Source organism: Narcine bancroftii, chromosome 2 (genome assembly GCF_036971445.1).
Source record: "Narcine bancroftii isolate sNarBan1 chromosome 2, sNarBan1.hap1, whole genome shotgun sequence".
Lineage (NCBI taxonomy): Eukaryota > Metazoa > Chordata > Chondrichthyes > Torpediniformes > Narcinidae > Narcine > Narcine bancroftii.
The window spans coordinates 200,050,625-200,072,621 of record NC_091470.1 but is presented as its reverse complement, the minus strand read 5'-3'; the positions used below and the strand labels follow the sequence as shown (position 1 = coordinate 200,072,621).

At 46.6% G+C, this 21,997-nt stretch overlaps 1 protein-coding gene across 2 annotated transcripts in view; it reads left to right on the top strand.

The window, feature by feature from the left end:
• Positions 1 to 72: 72 nt before the first annotated feature.
• Positions 73 to 21,997, top strand: part of polr2a (RNA polymerase II subunit A) — a 46,930-nt gene continuing 25,005 nt past the window's right edge. Inside the window, exons 1-11 of one of the 2 annotated variants that reach the window (XM_069920078.1) lie at positions 73 to 138; positions 245 to 399; positions 6,386 to 6,518; positions 9,618 to 9,754; positions 11,066 to 11,239; positions 11,891 to 12,172; positions 14,322 to 14,483; positions 14,774 to 14,994; positions 17,504 to 17,636; positions 18,999 to 19,123; positions 19,575 to 19,785. In XM_069920078.1, the coding sequence (XP_069776179.1) occupies positions 313 to 399; positions 6,386 to 6,518; positions 9,618 to 9,754; positions 11,066 to 11,239; positions 11,891 to 12,172; positions 14,322 to 14,483; positions 14,774 to 14,994; positions 17,504 to 17,636; positions 18,999 to 19,123; positions 19,575 to 19,785 (1,665 nt within the window). In that variant the 5' untranslated portion in view covers positions 73 to 138; positions 245 to 312. Of the gene's footprint in view, positions 139 to 244; positions 400 to 6,385; positions 6,519 to 8,291; positions 8,315 to 9,617; positions 9,755 to 11,065; positions 11,240 to 11,890; positions 12,173 to 14,321; positions 14,484 to 14,773; positions 14,995 to 17,503; positions 17,637 to 18,998; positions 19,124 to 19,574; positions 19,786 to 21,997 lie in introns of those variants that run through there. The other variant, XM_069920079.1, reaches the window with a different exon arrangement.

Here is a 21,997-nt window from a genome sequence, read left to right as displayed (position 1 = left end):
TCGGGGAACCCCGTGGCCATCTGAAATCTATATAATGCGGCGCGCAAGCTGGAGCACCTTCAGATGCGCTTTGAGCGCACTCGACGCGGGAGGGAAAAAGAAGGGAAAGAGTAGGAAGGCGTCAGGTGGGGCAGGAAGGTGAGGTAGAAATAGAAGCGTGGGCTTCGGCTCCCGGTAGACGTGAGGGTGACTGTCGTGTAGACCCGCGGTTGTTCAAACTCGATTTTAAACCGTTTTTTTAAAGGAGAGAAGGAGTTGTTTCCCCCTCCCACCTCCTTACGAGACGACGCTTGACTGCTGGGAGTTTGAACCATGCAAGGACCTCCTTCCGGAGACAGCGCATGCCCACTGCGCACCATCAAAAGGGTCCAGTTTGGTATACTGAGCCCAGATGAAATGGTATGTCTTGGACTTGTTGTATTTTGTTCTCTAGCTTTGAGAGGTTAGCATTTAACTTTAACAAGACATTAAAATGTTGCATTAATTATTTTGCATTGAACTTTGTTTTTTAAAAGCACTTTTCATTTGTGACACTTTGCTGAACTCACACTTGAGTATTTTTTAAAAATCGGGCATCATTCCTTTTTCAAAAGTACTAATTATGGTTCTAGTTCTGCAAAGTGAATATTTCTTACAATTTTGTGTTTAAAAATAAAAATTCTGTAAAGTGGATTCCAGCCATTTATGAATGTACAACCTGATTTAACATTTTGAGTGCATGGTTGAGTTTTCTATACTTTGTAGTTACAAAGGAGCAAACTTCTTCCCCCCCCCCCAAGAATTTTTCCTGACTTTCATCTTATATGGGGCATTTCTTTCACTCCTTCCCCCCCCCCCCCACTACATTTGGAGCTACCTTCAGCTGATGACTCTTGACAAAGAATAAAGCTGTTTAGTTCACTGTATCCAAGCCTGTTTGTGCCTGTTGTGTTCCAATACATTGGGGGCTTTTCTTTTTCCTCAATGCACTTCAGAAATTACACACAGCTGGAGGAACTCAGTAGGTCCAGCAGCACCAGGGGAAGAAAGAGAATGGTTGGTGTTCCTGATGTAGAGGGGACATTCTTTTCCCACTGAGTTCCTACAGCAGATAATTTTCATAAATCCAAGATTGTCTTCATCCTTTCTCACCATAAACATCTGAACAATGATCCCTTGGCCTTAAATTCCTATCACAATCCTGGTCTCCTTGGGTTGTTGATTATTCAAATATTGACTTTTTTCATTAAATTGTAAACTATTCATCAATGACAACAAAGTCATGCCAAGCAGTCGTCTTGTAGTCTCACAAGCTTTCGTATTCCTTCTGTTAACTTGTGTAGTCATCCTGTTCGTTACAATAGTTTGGATGCTGAGATTTATCAGAAGTTTGGCAAAATTTTGTATTCCAAATCAGAACTTGTCATGAATGTTAAATGAAATTTGTTGGTTTACAGCAGGATCACAGTGCAAACCTAGAAACCACATTACAAAATAAATAAAATAATACAATGAAAAAGTCAAAGTAAGGCCAGTGTCTGTGGTTCATTGATCATTTGGGAATCTGATGGCAGCAGGGAAGAAGCTGTCCTTGTGCTGCTGAGTGCTTGTCTTCAGGCTCCTGGACCTTTTTAATTTCTCCAGAGTGGAGAGGGCATAGCCTGGGTGGTGGGGATCTTTGAGGCTGCTTTCCTAAGATGTCACTTCTTGTAGAGTCCTCTGTGGGGTGAAGTCTAGTAGTGCCTGTCATGTGGCAGGCTGAGTTAACAACCCTTGAGATTTTTCTTGTCCTAAGCATTGGCACCTCTGTGCCAGACAGTGATGCAAACAGCCACCATGCTCTCCATGGTACACCTGTAGAAATTTCCAAGATTCTTTGGTGACGAACCAAATCTCCTTGAAGCTGGCGAGCCTCATCAAGTATAACAAATAATGCTCAAGTCATCTAAAATCCAGCCATGAGTGCTTTAAACTGTTCTATTTAAATAATAGAATTCAGTAGTTGTTGGATGCCTTTTGGATTAACTAAAAGCCAGGTCTGAGTCAGTATCTTGTTGATGATCCTAAATTAGCATTTAGCCATTTTTCACCCTCCTTTAACAAATGTTTCTAGCTTGAACAGTTGGAATGTGTCACAAGGCACCTTCTGTTGTCTGGAGTTGCTTAAATGGATTCATTAGATTCTTTTGGGGCTTCCTGCTGTGACTTTCCCCTTAATTTCTACCTGCTTTGGACAAATGGTCCCAGTATCTCAGACCCCTGGGGCCAGCCAGCAACTTCTGATTGGAGAAACTCAGCAGGTCAAACAATTTATTTTGCATACCAAAGATAAAGATACTAAACCAGCATCTCAGGCTTGAGCCCTTCCTCAAGGTATGAAAAAACGGTGGGGAGGGAGGATATTCAGGTGTCTGGCAATAATTTTCCATAGCTTGATGAAGGGCTCAAGCCTGAAACATTGGTTATGCATCCTTATCTTTGCTCTACATCATACCCTGTTTGACCTGAGTTTCTCCATTGTTTTTACTTCAATCACAGTGTCTGCAGACTTTTGTGTTTTACTTCGACAGATAAGATGTGCTTAAACAGACCGGACTATTGGAAGTGTTCTTGGGAGATTTGGTATTGTTACTATCCAAGGGTGGGCTATACAGCATTGAAAAGAGCTGGTTTGCCTCTCTTGCATTGTACTCATTCCCAGTAATTATTCCTGGCATCTCTTGGAACTGATCACAACAGAAGCTTGACCTTGTGTAGCAGGTCTAGAACCACAGTACCATTGAACATAACATTACAGAAACTAGTCCCTTTGGCCCTTCTAATCTGTGCTGAACCATTTTTCTGCCTGGACCCACTGACCTGCACCCAGTCCATAAACCCTCTATACTCCCAACCATATCCAAATTCTTAAATGTTAAAATTAAGACCACATTCACCACTTCAGCTCATTCCACATTCCCACTGCTCTGTGTGTGAAATTCTGCCGAAACTTTTCACCTTTAACCAATGTCCTCTAGTTTGTGTCACACCCACAGTCAATAGAAAAAGCTACCTATATATGTTGTCTAACCCATAATGATTTTAAATACCTCCCTCCAATCTCCCCTCATTTTTCTGTGTACCAGGGAATAAATAACCTTTCTCTGTAACTCAGTTCCTGAAGTCCAGGCAAACTCCTAGTAAATCTCTGCCCTCTTTCAATCTTACTGCTATCTTTCCTGTAGTTGGGTGACCAAAACTGCACACAATCCTCCAAATTTGGCCTCCCCAATGAAGGATTAATCCAGGACCACATTCCAGCTGACATCACCAGTTGTAACACTGGGGTTATGCAATTGTTTATGTAACACATTCCAGAAAAGGCTTGTTTGCCACTTGGGACACCATATCATTTGTGATTATTGATTTGGTGTATATTGGTTTTGAAAGATTATTTACAATAAAAGCAAATTACTAATAAAACTTTATGCTGTGAGTTTCTCCTGTTATTTTTCTATTCACTTGCCCACCTTCCCACAACAAGTTAGCAGTCAGTTGGCGCCTTGATTATAAGAGCTCAAAACCTGGGTAGACCACCTGCTTGTATCAGATCTGTCTTTCCCTTCAGTGGCATCATGGCTGATCTGATCTTGACCTCAAGGATGCTTTTTGTACCTAACATAGTCCCAAAAAAAAGTCCAATGAATATGTCCTTCCAAAGCTCCCTGGGTGGAGAATTTCAAAGATTTGTGACCTTTGGGATAAATTCTGTCATCTTGCTGGAAAGTGGTTCCCTGGGAGCTTTTGCATAAAATACAACCTGAAGGAGAGCTGGTGGCAGAAGAGTAGAAAACAGTTAGCATCCAGCTTTGGCCAAGGGACTAAAATTTTGTGGTGTGGGCGAGAGGGATTCATTCCAAATTTAACTTTCATTACTTCACACATGCCAAAACGTTACATATTCATTATTAAACAAGAACAGTTCAAAGGACTGTTGCCTGATTGTAGTTTTTAAGGAGATCAATAGGAATGCCCAGAGGTTGTGGCCCAGGCAGCTTGGAGTGACTTTGTCGATTTCCACAGGCTAAGACTGGCGGAAGCATTGAGGCTTGTAAGACCGGCGGAAGTTTGGAGGCTTGTAAGGCTGGAGAAGATGCTGGTAGGGAGGCAATGAAGGGATTTCAGTGGCCATTGGTGGGAGAAGGTTTGAATTCAGGGTTGTGACTGGGCAAAACTAGGTGACATTAATTACTGCTTATCAATTTGAACTACATTTTTCAGCTCTGTCAAATGCCACGTGGAGGCCTTTGATGTCTATTCTATTTAACCTGTCCCTTGTAGCCTATTGAGTATTAACTTCGTGTTGAATATTATTAGTGAATATGGCCTGACTTAGAAATTGGCCAAACTATTTCCATTTGCTGATAAAACACTGGTGATCACACCCCTGGCAAAATACATGCTGGACTTTCATGAGCTCCATATAAGGTTTTGCAAGTCTCGCTGACTTTGAAGTCAGCCCTGTAAATCTTTGCTTCTGGTGAGGGTCCCCAGGTCAATACTAGGGTGAGGGGTTCTGGGAGGAGGAGATTCTAGGGACAGTGAAGGGGGGGGGGGGGCTGGGATTGTTCAAAATGGGAATGATTTTAACACCACCATGGTAGGAGGGGTGAGTGAATACTTTGAGTTCCCACAGGCACAGTGAGTTGTATGGACCCCAGTGCAGAGATTGTACCACGTTATCTAAAGGTGAGTGGAATAGCTGCAGTTCTGCTTGGGTTGCTTTGTATTGTAGGGCAGAATTGAGGATGTGCATTCTGTCTTTGAATTTCCCCCTTTCAGGAAATTCCATAGAGGATGAACAAGAGAGGGATTGCCATGCCTTGATGCTTGAACTAGCTTACAGGTTACTAAAAATGCAAAAAGTTTCCTGTTGTCATAAATCAGCTTCTACATCATTCATGGGTCAGACACAAAGAGAGATGGGTCTCTAGAGGAAGGGAGAGATTGCGCAGATGTAATTGGTATCCCAAGTTTATCAATTGCCATCACTAATGGCACACTGCAATTGATCTACAGTACTCATGGGGTGCCTGTATGCTGCAACTGAGTCTACCTGCACCATAATCTGATGTGGAAAGGAGCATGATGGTGCTGGCATAAGAATTGGTTGTGAAAAGGATTTGATCAGTTTCATTTGCAGTGAGTGTGGGATAAAGGGTTTTAATTTGGTCACAATTAAGCAGAGGTTGTAAACAGCACCGAGTACATTGGTTTTTCTGGGGTGGAGACCATTGGATCTTCTGAAGAACTTAAATAACTGAGGCAGACAAAGATTGGGTTTAGAGGATGATTTACATTTAAATTTTTAAAATCTAGACACAGCACGGGAACAGGCCATTTTGGCCCATGAGTCTGTGCTGCCCAATTTACATCCCATTACCTACACCCCTAGTTTATTTTGAATGGCGAGAGGAAACCCACGCAGACTTGGGGAGAACATACAAACTCGTTACTGAAAGTGTGGGATTTGCACCCTGGTCGGGTCCAGATTGCTGGCACTGGAAGGGTGTTTTGCTAACCACTTTTTTTTTAAGTATGTTTAGATTTAGATATACAGCACTTGGAGCCATTTCAGCCCACAAGTCCGTGCTGCCAATTTACACCCAATTGACTTACCACCCCTGGTATGTTTCGAATGGCGGGAGGAAACCAGTACCCCTCCCTGGGGAAAACCCATGCAGACACGGGGAGAATGTACAAACTCTTTAAAGACAGGGTGGGATTCGAACCCTCGTCCTGATTTCTGGCACTGTAAAGGCATTGCGATAACTGCTATGCCCACTGAGAAGGTTGGGCGATGGGGGCTGAATGGGAGAATAGATCTGCTTGTGAATGAATAGCGGAGCTTCCTGTGGGAGCAGTGGTTCTCGTCTGCAGGTGTTGAACCCACTATTCAAGCTGAAGGCTATGGATTTGTTGATGGAAAATGTTTCTTGCTACAAGTGCCGTGTCATTTAAAAAAAAAGCAGCCTCTATCCTCAAGTTACCCCACCACCCAGGTCATGCCCTCCTCACTCTGTTACCATTGGGAAGGAGGTACAGGAGCCTGAAGATGAGCACTCAGTGACACAAGGACAGCTTCTTCCCTTCTGTCACCAGATTTCTGAATGATCAATGAACCAAAGACTCTAGCTCACTTTGACTTTTTCTTCTTATGTTCTATTTTTATTTATTTGGTAAGGTATTTGCACTCTGATGTTACCGTAAAACTACGAATTTCGTGACTTGCTTATGACAATAAGTTATGATTCTGAATCATCGAGTGTTCTGATCCTCAATGATCCTCAATGGAGTGAATGAGAAAGTGGCTCAGGTGTTTCTTTCCCTTTCCTCCCCCCCCCCCCCCCCACCCCTTTGTTCCCAGAAACGGATGTCTGTGACTGAAGGCGGAATAAAGTACTCTGAGACCACTGAGGGGGGTCGCCCCAAGCTCGGGGGGCTGATGGACCCCAGGCAAGGTGTCATCGAAAGAACTGGACGTTGCCAGACCTGTGCAGGTAAGCATTTTACTTGAAGGTGGCACACAGACAAGTCTCGAGCTTGCTTTATCAAACTGGCTTTGTTGCCTTAACTCATTTGGCCCTCTTACCAAACCCCGAACTTGATCTGCAGTGAGGAGCCGGAAATGGATCACGTCATTGTTCTGGCTGGTTGGTCTTCATTAGAAGACAGGATCCAATTAATCTCTGTTTATATTATGTAGCCAGAAGGATTCTGATTTTAAACACTCTGTGCTCTGAGGCAAGGCTAGATCTCCAGGGACGACCTTGTTCTGTGCCTGAGTTCCATTCTAATCCCACTTGAAATGCAATGGGGTAATGGGATCATAAATCGTAAACATGCAGCATAATACAGGCCCTTCAGCCCACAAAGTTGTGCCAAATGTGACCTCACCTCCGAAATTACCAGGCTTTCCTGTAGCCCTCTAATTTTCTAAGCTCCATGTATCTACCCAAAAGTCTGTTAAAGGACCTTAACATATTCACCTCCACCACTGTTGCCAACAGCCCATTCCACACACCCGCCTCTCTCTGCATTTATTTTTTTTTTTAAATTGTCCCTGACATCTCCTCTGTATCTATTCCCCCAACATCTTAAACCTGGGTCCTCTTGTGGCAACATTTCAGCCCCTGGGAAAAAATCCCTGACTGTTCACAAGATCAGTGCCTCTCATCATCTTAAACACCTCTATCTGCTCGTCTCTCATCCTCCGCTGCTCCAAGAAGAAAAGGCTGTTTTCATAGGCAATCTTCCTAAACCAAGCAACGTCCTCTGCACTCTTCCTATGGCTTCCACATCCTTCCGGTAGTGAGGTGACCAGAACTGCAGGCGCTACTGCTTTGCATAACCAATATTAATGAAGGGCTGGGAGACCAAGTAAAATTGTGCAATGAAATAAGCAAGGAGCAATCTTAAGGGATATGGAACTTTCATTTGTGATCAAGACAAGTTTGTTATCATTTGATTGCACAAATACAACTTGAAGAAACAGCGTTCTCCAGCCCTCAGTACAAAACACTCAGATGTACAACCAAACATATAACACAAATGGACAAACAATGCTCATGCAGGACTTCACTTATACAGATAAATAATACTGTTTCATGAATACGGTTAGTGTGAGCAGTTCCTTTGGTCATTGAGCATTCTCACTGCCCGCGGTGGGGGAGGGGGGTGGTGGGGGGGGAGAAGCTGCTCCTCAGCCTGGTGATCCTGGCTTTGGCTTTTGTATCTCTTTCCCATCGGAAGGGGTCCTCATTTATTTTGCGCATCTACTTTAGACACTGATCCTGGTAGATCATGTCAGTGGGCTGAAGGAGACTCCAGTGTTCCTCTCTGCCACTCTTACGGTCCTGTGGATTGGCCTCCAATCCATTTCTCTGCAGCAACTGTACCGCAGTGTGATGCAGCCTGGCCAGGACGCTCTTGATAGAGCTGCTATGGAAGGTTGACACAGTGGTGGCCTTGGCAACTTCAGAATCCCAACATTCTAGGATGCTTCACAGAAACTAAGACTGGGAGTTTGAGGCCAGTATTAGGAAGCATCTTGGAGAAATTGATTAGACTGGAATTTCCAGGTGTGTGTGTGAGTTTGGCCATATTAATTGGGGGGGGGGGGGAATCCCAGTTTGTGCACCTGAACAAGAACAATTCACAGATGTGTATCAACGACGGGTTTTTAAAATGTGGGGAATTGGGTCAGTGTAAATCATCGGAGCCCAAATGGAAGTTGGGACAGACGGTGATGATTAAGGATGGAAAGGTCCTTGACCAACCACGAGGGCTTCAGCAGGTACATCAAATCAACTTACCCTGGTCTCCATTGTGTGATAATCAAGCACTCACCCTAATTTTCCTCATTGCATTTTACCTTGCTACCTCTCTTGTTAGTTAAGAAATGTATTTTGCCGTTCTCCATTCTGAAGTCCCTGGCACCTTGAGTTTTCTGCATTGATGAGAAGAGTGAGAGGTGACTTAGTCGACAATATTAGGAGAGGGATAATAGGGCGTACAACCTGTATCTTTTTCATCAGAGTGACAGTAGCAAATACCAGAGGACATTGGTATGAGGGGGGGAAAGTTTAGAGAGACACCAGGGGTAAGATTTTATATTGGGTGCCTGGAATGCACTGCCAGGTGTGGTGGTGGAGGAGGGTGGTACAATAGAGACATTTAAGACATCTAAGAAACTCTTGGACTCATGAATGCAAGAAGCATAGAGGGTATGGGGTGAGGTAGGGTTACACTGGTTTATGTAGGTCAGCACAATATCATGGACTGAAGGGCCTGTTCTGTGCTGTAATGTTCCATGTTCCATTCAGCAGGTTTGGTGGCCTTTGACCACTCCATTTCCATGTGTGGAGCATCATGAGTTTTCTGCATTGATGTTAAGATTCCCTTTGCCGCCCCATCCCTTCTGTTCAAAATGTGCAGCAGGCAGGATGACTCTTAATCTTTACAAGTTTGGTGTTTCTTCCAACTCGGTGGTCATCCCAACTTTAAAATCTATTATAGACCCAGCTCTTCAGAAATCTGGTTCACACTTTGGGGAAGGGAAGTGATTCAGCAGAATACGTGCTGCTTTTGGAAGCAACTCATCAGCATTGATTATGACCTTGGTACATCATCTGTGTCATGTCTTCCCTCACTGGAAACCCCCTGCTCCCAGGCACCAAGTCAGTCTGCTGGCCTGATGCATCTGTGACACTGGGTTTCCCCTTGCGGTGTTGGAGGTGTGTGAGTAATAAAAAATGCTTTCAATTACCAACTGAAACCAATTGCTCACAGTTGCCATTGTCTGGTGTCAAAAATGTAGTTTGATTGGGGAAAATTTCAAGACTCCTTTGAGAGGATATTAAACACAAAGCTCCATTAAAATAATCAATCTGAGATGAAAGTAACAAGTTACCAAGTTGTGGAAAAAAGAGGAACCCAGATCAGTCAGGAACTAAGCTTCCCTCCTCAGGCTCCTCCCCCTCACCGTGTGATCTGTGCTAAGCAGAGGCATTGCCCAATGCATTGTCTCCCCTCTATGGCACTGGGAGGTGCAGTGATGTGGGTTGTGGACCATTTCTTGATCTTGTTTCTCTTCACAGGTAACATGACCGAGTGCCCGGGTCACTTTGGACACATTGAGCTGGCTAAGCCGGTTTTCCATGTTGGCTTCCTGACGAAAACTATGAAAGTTCTGAGATGCGTCTGTTTCTTCTGCTCCAAACTGCTGGTGGATTCAGTAAGCAGTGGTTTGCTCTTTCTATCTGAGCCTGGGGCACCTATGCCATAGTAAGGGATTACTTAAGGTGATATGTGAGTTTGGGAAGGGGGGTGGGGGCAGGTTGAGAACACTGGTCTAGGTGGACATGAGCTTGATCTCCCAGTCTGCTGGATGTCGCAGTGGTCAACCATTTAAATTCTGCGTCCCACTCGCACCTCATGTCTGAGTATGGTCTCATACTATCCCTCCAAGACCACCTGTAAATTGGAGGAACAACACTTGATTTTCTGACTGGGCACTCTATAACCAGATGGCCTTAACATAGACTTCTAGTTTTTGCTAACCCACCCTCCCTCCCCCATCCCTGTCTTCTTTCTTCCCGCTCTCTACTCACTTCCCTCTCCATTCACAGAGTCATCCCCCCTCCCCCTATTTGCAGGTACCATCCTTCCCTTATCCACCCATTACCTCCTTCCTCTGGGACTGCTCCTCCACCGACCCTCCATCTTCCCCCACCATTTTGTTCAAGTGCCTGCCGACATTTTGCTCATGCCTTGTTGAAGGGCTCAAGCTGGAAATGTTGGCGATTTATCTTTGATATATAAAGGACATTGTTTGACCTGATTTCTCCAGCGTCGAGTTTTCACTTCAACCATGGCCTCTGCAGACTTTCATCTTTTCTGACTAGACTTAAGCAATCATCATTGACCCATTCTTTGTGCCCTCTGTTGAAATGTTTGGTGTGGCCAAGATTCAGACAGGAATGAGACCATTTTGAATTAAATTTATTTTAATTTAGACACGTAGCTTGATGACAGGCCCTTCTGGCCCACGAGGTTGTGCTGCCCAATTAATCTACACCCCCGGTACGTTTTGAAAGGTGGGAGGAAACCGGAGCATCCAAAGGAAACCCACCAGACATGGGGAGAATGTGCAAACTCCTTGCATTATAGTTCTACTTTTATTCCCACCATGATCCATATCCCAGGTAATAACGAGCCAGTTTGGCACATCCCTGCACGCATATCTTGGGTAATACTGGGGTCAGCTTGGCACATCCTGGCACTGTGCACCCATATCCTGGGAACATCCCAGCATCCCGCCATCTTGATGCCAGTGGGAGATTGGTTTATATTGTGCAATGCCGTGATTTCATCTGGGAATCTGGGCCTCTCTCCGGTCTACTGTTTGTGGATCCTGTTTTCAGAGAATGATGATATTCAACTTTCCCTAACTGTGCCTGAAACGTAGAGGAGATTTCTTGGGGCGGGGCTGGGGGTGTTTCTGTATGTTTATTTACAGAAATTAATTTTTTTAATCTCCCTGTAGAATAATCCCAAAATCAAAGACATCCTGATCAAGTCGAAAGGCCAGCCACGGAAACGTCTGACTCACGTGTACGACCTGTGCAAGGGCAAGAACATTTGTGAGGGAGGCGAGGAGATGGACAATAAGTTTGGAGTGGAGCAGCAGGAGGGGGAGGAGGACCTCACCAAGGAGAAGGTAATGATGGTCACGGGATTGGGCCCCTGCAGTCCTCTAGTCCGTTGTGGAGGCCTATAAAGGTAGACAGCCAGTGCCTTTTCCCCAGGCCGGGAGTAGCAAACACAAGAGGACACCTGTACAAAGTGAAGGGAGGGAAGTTTAGGAGAGAGGTTTTTTTTTTTTTTTTTACACAGATGTGGGTGCCTGGAATGCCTTGATAGGGATGGTGGAAGCAGGGACATTTGAGTCATTTAAGAGACTCTTAGACAGGCACATGGGTGAAAGTAAAATAGAGGGCTACAAAAGTAGGGAGGGTTTCGTTTTTAAAATTTTGTTGGAAATGTGTAGGTCAACACAATATTGAGGACCACCAGGCCTGTATTGTGCTGTCATGTTCAATGTCACTGGGTTGCTGGAGCTGCTTTTAATTGTGTTCCATTCTGGAAGTTTTCCAATTGAAGCAAGCAGCAAATCCACGTTTTAGAAGCTGCTGTTGACCATGAGTTTGCAGATTCCATTCATTCCTAGTAGTGAGCTGCCCTCCCTGGTTGCCTAAGGAAGTCACCCTGGATCCCCAACTGGATCTCCCAGTGACTGGCCACACCTTCTCACATCCTCTGCATTTCCATTGCCTCATTTTCCTTTTTTATTTCTCTCCTGCCTTCCCAGGGACATGGGGGCTGTGGTCGGTACCAACCTCGCATTCGGAGGGCAGGGTTGGAGCTGTACGCCGAGTGGAAGCACGTGAACGAGGACTCACAGGAGAAAAAGATCCTGCTCAACCCGGAGCGTGTGTATGAGATCTTCAAGCGCATCACGGATGAGGAGTGCATGATTCTGGGCATGAACCCAAAGTACGCCAAGCCAGAGTGGATGATTCTGACCGTCCTCCCAGTGCCGCCGCTCTCTGTCCGTCCAGCTGTCGTCATGCAGGGCTCTGCCAGGAACCAGGTACCCCTTCCATTGGGTATACTCCAGCACTAGAGATGTAGCAGGGCCTCAACACCAAGGAGTAAAATACAAAAGTCTGCACACTCCTTGGTTGAAGTAAGATCACAATGCTGGAGAAACTCAGCACGTCATACAGCGTCCTTTATGTAACAAATGTAAAGATACATAACCAATGTTTCAGCCTCGAACCCTTCATCAAGGCATGAGCAAAATGTAGGCAGGCACCCGAACAAGATGGTGTGGGGGGGAAGACCGCGGTCCCACAGGCAGGAGGTAACAGGTGGATAAGGGAGGGAGGACACAGCAGCGAAGGGGGAGGCGGGATGGCTGAGTTGAGAGCTGGAGGAAAGATAGAGGGATGGGAGAAGGAAAATGGGGAGAAGGCTAGCAGAAGCCAGCCCTCTGTCTTTTTTTCCTCCAGTTATCTACCCCCTTTCCCCTTCATTCAGAGCCATTCCTCCCCCACCCACCTCGACTTGCTGGTGTGCCCTCCATCCCTTATCCACCTGTTACCTCCTGCCTGAGGGGCCATGCTGCCCCTACCCCTCACCATTTTGTTTGGGTGCCTGCCTACATTTTACTCATACCTTGATGAAGGGCTCAGGTCCGAAACATTGGTTATGTATGTTTGCCTTGTCAAATACATTGTTTGATCTGCTGACTTTCTCTATCATCCTGTATCAAGCATATGGGGCATTTACCACCCCCACCCCCCTCCTCCCCCCCAGACCCACCTTGTAGTGTGAAGCCCAGAGATTTCCTTCCCCTACATCCTTGCTGGCCAATGACTAGGAAAACTGCTCTGAGACTACCACTACGGCCTGGTCCCCAGCACTTTCCAATCTCTGTCCCATCCTCCAATCCTGAGATTCTTAATGTTAGAAACATTCTTGAGCTGAGAACTTTTCAGCTCTCCCAAGGAGAGCAACAGGGGTGGTTCCAATTCAGTCCCATGTCTAATCTTTCATTCTAGGTTCCTTTAATTGTCGAGTAATAATACATGAAATGTAGTGTACGCACGATATACTTCAACTTCTGTCTGCTATAAGGCAGACAGAGCATTGCCTGGAGCCCCTAACAGACGCAAAAGAGTCTCCAGCCCTCCTGCAGCCATACAGACTCCCTTTTAAACCATTGGCAGCCCGAGCTCCAGGTCCAAATCCCCGATACCTTCAGGGAGCCCTTCTTGCCCTCGGCACCCTCTTAAATGCGGCTCCGACACGTGGTTGCCACGAACCTGTGTGGGTCACCTGCGGCATGTTTGGGTCCTTCAGCCACTGAGCCCCTCGCTGGTCTGCTGCTATGGCCACCTTCCCTGTAGGGTCGGTTCCCTCTGCAGCTGGCACAGACTCACACTTAATGCTGTAAGACCCCAATAAACTGGTACATTGAAGAGCCAGACTAATCATGTCCCAACATACTTCAAATCCATTGCTTTTAGAAGGGGTCAAAGTGGGTCAGGGTCTCAGCCATGGAGATTTTTGAGTGGTTGGGTAGTGGAGAATCGGGATGTTGCAGCAATGTTCGTGCCCTGTAGCAGTTGTGTGAGTTTCTCCACCCTTCTCTGGAAGATTAATGTGAAACGCTAGCTCTTTTCCCTTTCTGCTATGCTAGCTATTTCCAGCATTTACTGTTCATACTCATGCAATCATCGATGCCACGTAATGGTCAGGACCACCACCCCCGGCCCAAAAAATCTGGTGTCTTTGTATGACCTGTGTAAACGTTGACCCACCTACTTTTGGCCCTGCCTGCCTGCCCATTCGAGGTCCCGACGCCCCTGCTGCGGACAACCCCCGTTTCCGGCCGTCCGAGCTCCCGACGCCTTGAACAGCACAGATGAAAACTTTGACCCTTGTAAAACTCAACCTCCCCCATCCCAAAAAAAGGTCCAAATATTTTGACAGTTACACAAATATATATGGTTTATTTGCTCGCCTTGTGTCTTGCACCAACCTATCCATTTTGAGTTGGGCAGGTTAATGTGTGTGGCAGAGGCAATATCCAAATCGATTGCAATGCCTCTAATGAGGCATCAGACCTGTTGCCTGGCAAGGTTCTAGGCCTCTCTGCAAATCGGAGGAGAGAGAGAGCACAGGGTAACTCAGGCTTGACCAGGATGTAAACCTGATCCGTATCTCACTTGCAGGATGACTTAACGCACAAACTGGCTGACATTGTGAAGATCAATAACCAGCTGCGGCGCAATGAGCAGAACGGGGCTGCGGCTCACGTCATTGCTGAGGACGTCAAGCTGCTGCAGTTCCACGTGGCCACCATGGTGGATAACGAGTTGCCTGGGCTCCCCAGGGTAAGTGGAAACGGGGTTCACTAAGTGTTGGGCGAGGGGCAACCATTGTTTAACCAAGGCCTCAAAACCAGTTGCTTGCTGCAGTCTGCAGGATTAATCGCTATCAGAATCCCCAGATAATCCACAGTTGGGAACCTGCTTTAAGCATTCTGACAAATGTGTAAATGCCAATTTGTTCTGTCACTGCTCATTTTGCTGCAAGGTCTGGGGGAGCCTGTGCATTCGACTTCTGTTGTGAGTTGGGGCTCATCTACTGCACGATTCTCAATTTTGCTTTTTCTTTTGTTCAGGCAATGCAAAAGTCTGGCCGTCCTCTGAAGTCCCTCAAACAGAGGCTGAAGGGGAAGGAAGGCCGTGTCCGCGGTAACTTGATGGGGAAGCGAGTAGACTTCTCAGCACGTACTGTCATCACACCTGACCCCAACCTCTCCATTGATCAGGTTGGCGTGCCCCGTTCGATCGCTGCCAACATGACCTTCCCTGAAATTGTCACTCCCTTCAACATCGACAGGTGCGTTTGAGACTGGCAGTGGCCAGGCCTGGTCTTGGTTTTCGCGTTTAGCCGAAAGGCTCAGGCTGGGTTGGGAGGCTCCCTCACGATTGAAAGCAGCAGCATAGCTCTGTTCGAGTTTGTAGAATGTCCCATTGGCACTCAATGTTAACAGGGTACAGGGAGTTGAAATTCAGCTCTGATCTTGCAAGGTGAGCAGAATGTGAATGATAGGTGGAGACGTTTTGGTGATGTGCCATTGGTGTAATGCCTTAGCCAATCGAACTTCAGGATACAGCAATAAAAGGGGGAAGCACAAATAAGTGGGGTTCCAATTAAATTGAATCGAATGGTTAAGAAAGATTCCATAGTGAGAAAAGTAGGAAATATAAATATAATTTTTAAACTTCACGAATTGTCAGCAACACAGTTGAGGTAGTTCAGACTAATTTGTTTCCTCTCAAGGACTGCTCAGCTTTTAACCAAATTCACATTGTGTGCAGATTGGTAATTGAAATTCACACAATTGCAGTGGGAGTTAATTGACCAGGAACTCCATAAGAACATGGAGGAGAATAGGGCCATTTAGCCTATCGAGTCTCCTGCTATTCAAATTGTGGCTGATGTATTCTTTCTTTCAACACCATTCTCCCTGCAACCTTTGACACCCTTTCTAATCAAGAACCTATCACCCTCTATTTTAAATCTACCCTCTGAGTTGGCCACCACAGTCGTTTGTGGCAATGAATTCTGCAGCTTCTCCTCGTCTCTGTTCTAAAAGGATGCCCTTTAGTGGGAACTCTCCCACTACTGGAAACATCTTCTCCATGTCCTCTCTATCCAGGCCTTTCAGTATTTCCACCACCCACCCAAAGAAAACCAGTCATCCTCCTAAACATCAAACTCTCATCATCTGTTAACCCTCTCATTCATGAGGTCATTCTCATATACCTCTGCTGGCCCCTCTCCAACACCAGCCCAGATATGGGGCCTAAAACTGCTTGTATTAATGAAAATGTAGTCTGACCAATGCCTTGTAAAGCCTCACCATTACACCTTTGCTTTTATATTCTAGTCCTCTTGAAGTGAATGCTAACATTACCAACTCAACCCAGAAGTTAAGTTTTAGGGAATCCTGAGTCCATTTGGATCTCTGTTTTCTAAATTTTCTTCCTATTTGGAAAATATTCCACTTCATTTCCTTTTTCCAAAGTGCAGGTCCATATACTTCCCTACCCTGTGTTCTATCTGCTGCTTGTTTGCCCATTCTCCCAAATTGTTCTGTACACTCCCTGATCCCTCAATGCTACCTGCCCCTCACAAACTTGGCCACAATCCTAACATCTAAATCAGTAGTTTGCCAACTTTTTTTCGCACTCACATACCACCTTAAATAATCCCTATGCCATAGTACTCTGATTTAGTAAGGGATTACTAGACCCAATTGTTACTGAAATATTTTGCTTGAGAAAAATAGTCTTTGGCCCATTTCCTCTTCTAGTTATAAAACTGTGCACATAAGTCAATTAGGTACGATTAAAAACAGTGGTTTTCAAACTTTATCTTTCTACTCACATACCACCTAAGTAATCTCTATGCCATCGATGCTCTGTAATTAGTAAGGGATTACTTAAGGTGGTAAAAGACAAAGGAGGAAAAACTCAACACCCACCCCCAACCAACCAATTTTCCCTTGCAACCGCTGCAACCGTGTCTGCCTGTCCCGCATCGGACTTGTCAGCCACAAACGAGCCTGCAGCTGACGTGGACATTACCCCTCCATAAATCTTCGTCCGCGAAGCCAAGCCAAAGAGAAGACTTAAGGTGGTATATGAGTGGAAAGAAAATTTTTGAAAACCAATGTTCTAAATTGACCATCCTCAACCTTTTTTGCCTATGGCTCTGCTCAAAGTTTCTGGGTTCCCTTCCCTGTGAATTTAGTTTATTCTGTATTTCTCTCCTACTGACCACAGTCCTTGGCCTCTCTAAAATGTACTTTGGTCCCTGTGGGCTGATCTAAATCATTAAAACAGTATGAAAATCAGTGACCCCAACACTGGTTATCAGCAGCCAGCCAGATAGACCACAAGACCTAGGAGCAAAAATAGTCCATTCAGCCCATCGAGACTGCCCTTCTATTTGTCCACTAGCTGATCCATTTTCCCACTCAGCCCCACTGCCCATCCTCCCCATAACCTTTGGTGTCCTGGCTAATCAATCTCAGCCTTAAATGCACCCAATGACCTGACCTCCACAACTGCCTGTGGAAACAAATTCCACAGATTCACCACCTTTTCATAGAATTTACTACCTTTGTGTTAGAATTGTGGCCAAGTTTATGAATAAGATGGGCAGAGGGCGGTTAATGTTGAGGGAGCAGGGAGTCTGCAGAAGGAGCAAAGAAGTGGCAGATGGCCTACAGGTTAGGGACATGTATGGCCATGTACTTTGGTAAAAGACCCCCTTTTGTTCCCACTCTTCACTTTCTGCTGGTCCTGGGGCTGTAACATCCTTATCTCTGTTTGTGCAGACTCCAGGAACTGGTGAGGAGAGGCAACAACCAGTATCCTGGTGCCAAATACATCATCCGAGATAACGGCGATAGAATTGACCTGCGCTTCCACCCAAAGCCCAGCGACCTCCATCTTCAAATCGGATACAGGGTAGGTGCCAAATGCCAATGATGTTCGGGTACACGGTGAAAATGAGAGGCCGCCAGTGCAGTTGTCCATTCTGACACTGGGTCTATTGCAATTCAGATTCCATTTTAAGACCACAAGACAGCGGAGCAGAAATGGGCTATTCAGCCCATCGAGTCTGGCCTGCCATTTAATTAGATATTCAATTGATTGTCAGAGTACATGCATAATATCACATTCTACCCTGAAATTCTTTTTCCTGCGGGCACAGCAGAATTACCACTTATTGGCATGCAAAAATCATGAGCTGGTCAATTTTCCTACTCAGCCCCACTGCCCGGCCTTCTCCCCATAACTTTTGATGCCCTGGCTCATCAAGAACCTTTCAATCTGTCTTAAATGACCTGGCCTCCACAAATTCCACAGTTTAACCGCCCTCTGGCTGATGAAATTCCTTCGTATTTCTGGTCTAAGTGGCCGCCTTTCAATCCTGAAGTTGTGCCCTCCTGTCCTAGACTCTCCCACCGTGGGAAACCACTTTGCTACATTTTTTTGCTCATATGGATCTCCTGCTGTACGTAGCTTTCCCACTTTTACTTTTTAACTTGTCAAGTTTTGGTGGTTCTCATTGCCCCAGTGCCTCTCCCTATCACTGCAACCTTCAGTGCCCACCAGCTCGATCCAGTGCACCATCACTTCCTCTGCTTGTTCGTGGTGAATTTGTGTGTGCTGTTCAGGGGAGAGCTGAGTCTGTGGGCAAAGGAAAGAATCTCCTTGCTGCTGGTTTGTCTCTCCGATTGGTGGTCTTCAAGTGGGTATAAACAGTGGCATGGTGTAATTGACTGGCCTCTGCATCGGGCTGTTCTCTGAAATTACATAAGGCACCAACACTTTGGCCATGGGTGTCCTGAGATGGCATGGGAGCTACTGAACAAGGTGCAGCTGGTTAGGTTTGCTGCCAAGAGTTGCTAAATATTATAACTGCATTTCAAGGAGGGCATATTGTCCTTTAGTCTGCTGCTTTCCCCTTACCCACCCCAAAACCAAACACCACTCTTCCATCCCTTCCTCGTGTTTAATGTGGAGAACAGAGCCCCTTCCTGGGTAGACAGAAGTGTGCTGGGGGGAGGGGAGGCTCCTGGGAAAGGTTGGGTAGAGGGTGGGGGGTGGGAGAGGAGGCTCCTGGGTGGAGGAGTGGGGGGAGAGAAGACCTGGGCAGGGGAGGTGGCTGGGGTGGGGGGTGGGTGAGGTTACTGGGCTGGGGAAAGGTGGAGGAGCCTCCTGGATTCGGATGGAGGGGGTGATAGAGGTAGCTCCTCTGCGTTTCTCGGGGCAGGGGGCTGTGCTCTGCCTCACCTGCCACTTACAACATACCTTCTGCTCCAGGTGGAGAGGCATATGTGTGATGGTGACATCGTCATCTTCAACCGGCAGCCCACACTGCACAAGATGTCCATGATGGGGCACAAGGTGCGCATCCTGCCCTGGTCCACCTTTCGACTTAACCTCAGGTTAGTGCCAAATCCTTCTCCCATTGTGTTCTGCCTGCCCATTGCGCTTTCATGGGGAGGGCTTAACTGTGGGACACTCTCCATGCAGGGGCCTCTTGACTTTGGACACAGCGTCCATTGTTCAGCACCACTATTTGCTCAAGACACAGGTGCCTGATGTGGCCCAATTGAATGGGTCTGTGGGGCAAGAAGATTCTGCTCAGTTCCTGTGCAAGGCACAAGGGGCTGAATGGCCTTGAGTATAATAGGGAGGCAGAAACTAGGTGCCTGTTTACCATTTGAGAATGGGTTGAGTAGGTGAAGCTGGGAGGTGGGAATTGACCAAGTGGCTTGGGCATGCTGGGTAAGGATGCCAGGGCAGTGTGCTGTTTGTAGTGTGGGCCTCCAGTACCATATGTTGTCAGAACAAGGTGGTGACACTTAGTACCCTAACAACTGTCTATCCTTGCAGTGTGACAACTCCGTACAACGCTGATTTCGACGGTGATGAGATGAACCTCCACTTGCCCCAGTCCCTGGAGACGCGAGCAGAAATTCAGGAGCTGGCCATGGTCCCCAGGATGATCGTCACCCCGCAGTCCAACAGGCCTGTCATGGGCATTGTGCAGGACACGCTGACTGCTGTGCGCAAGTTCACAAAGCGGGATGTCTTCATGAGCCGGGTAAGGCCAATATTTGGATGATTTCAGATTTATTGTCAGAGGGCATACATAACATCACATGCAACCTTGAGATTCTCATTGCGGGCAAGGCAGTGCAAAAAAAAAAAAGATTCTACGTGTACACAAAATAAAGAAACGTAAACTGTGCAATACAGAGAGGGAAAAAAATCAGTCCTCAAATGAGTCCCTGATTGAATTTGTTGTCGAGGAGTCTGATGGTAGAGGGGGAGCAGCTGTTCCTGAACCTGGGGGTGTGAAACTTGTGGCCTCTAGACCTCTTTCCTGATGTAACAGAGCGTGTGATGGGAGGTGGGAATCCTTGATGATTGCTGTTGCTCTCTGATGGCAGCGTTCCCTAATATGTTTTTGATAGTGGGGAGCGTGCCCTGGGCTGTGTCCACTACCTTTTGCTAGATTGAATACTTCTGGCTTCCCCTTCCTGAAGTCAACAATCAGCTCCTTGGTCTTGGTGACGTTGAGTGTGAGGATGTTGTTGAATCCTATGAAAGCCTGAGCTTAGATGGGACACATTCTCTTCCTTTCCCCAATTTCCCCAGAAACTGACTGCCCTTGCCCCCTTGGGGTCTTGTGGACTTCTGAATTAAAGTGGCTACTCCACATTGTGATCTGGTGATCCCAGGGTGCAGAAACTTCGGCCCTGAGCCTGCACTGACCAAGCATTCACTTGTGCAAAGCCCACGCTGATCCCATATGTCCACCAATCCCCTTCTTGCCCCTACCACAGGATCCAAACAAATCCCCACACACTTGGAGCAATCTGCAGTAACCTACCATCTGCATGTGCCTTGGATGTAGGAGGAAGCCTGATTTACACCTGGTGTGACAGCCTGGGGCTGTGCGCAGAGACCAATGTAGAGCAGGTCAGAAACCTTGTACCACACTTTTTGGATGATCAAAAGATTCTACAGTGTTGGTGGTGAGCCCAGTGTATGGGAGCTAAGTTGTTCAAAGACCATTCAAGGAAGACCTGATAAAGGCAAGGGGAGAAACCTGGATCTCTCCCCCTGAAATCTTGGACTAGCCATGTTCTTGGCTATTGAAGGCACAGCAGATGCATCCCAGGGCTTCAAGGGCTGTACTTCAAGATGCCATGATAAGATGGTGACCTGCTCCTGGAGTTGATGCGTCAGCTCGCAGAGAGGTTGGCAGCTTGTAAAATTCTTTTCTTTGGCTTGGCTTCGCGGACGAAGATTTATGGAGGGGGTAAAAAGTCCACGTCAGCTGCAGGCTCGTTTGTGGCTGACCAGTCCGATGCGGGACAGGCAGACACGATTGCAGCGGTTGCAAGGGAAAATTGGTTGGTTGGGGTTGGGTGTTGGGTTTTTCCTCCTTTGCCTTTTGTCAGTGAGGTGGGCTCTGCGGTCTTCTTCAAAGGAGGCTGCTGCCCGCCAAACTGTGAGGCGCCAAGATGCACGGTTTGAGGCGTTATCAGCCCACTGGCGGTGGTCAATGTGGCAGGCACCAAGAGATTTCTTTAGGCAGTCCTTGTACCTTTTCTTTGGTGCACCTCTGTCACGGTGGCCAGTGGAGAGCTCGCCATATAATACGATCTTGGGAAGGCGATGGTCCTCCATTCTGGAGACGTGACCCATCCAGCGCAGCTGGATCTTCAGCAGCGTGGACAACCGCCCAAGTCTCAACGTGGACCAGACAAAGGAGACGATTGTGGACTTCAGGAGGATGAAGGTCAAGCATTCTCCACCACACATCAATGATTCTGTCATAGCACAAAAGTTCCTTATAAAGGACGACCTGTCATGGACCTACAACAGGCACTTCCACTTCCTAAGGAGGTCAAGGCTAACTGGCCCCGTCTTGATAACATTTTGCAGGGATACAATTGTGAGTGTCCTGTCTGGCCACATCATTGTGCAGGACTTCAGCTGCCAAGCATTGGACTGGAAGTCGATACAGAGGGTCATCAAGAGGGCTGAGAAAATCACTGGGGTCTCCCCTTTCCTGTATTGACCACATTCATCGGGAGAGTTGCTCAAGTTGGGCTCAAACAATTATCAAAGTTCCTTTCCCTCCAAGCACACAGTCCCCTTGACCCACTACCATCGAAGAGAAGGTACAGGAACATCAAAATCAGGACTGCTAGGGAGGAAATAGCTTCCTCCTGTAGACTGAGACTGATGAACAGTATCCTATAACCAAGTAAATCATCCCAAAATATTTAAGTTGTATCTAA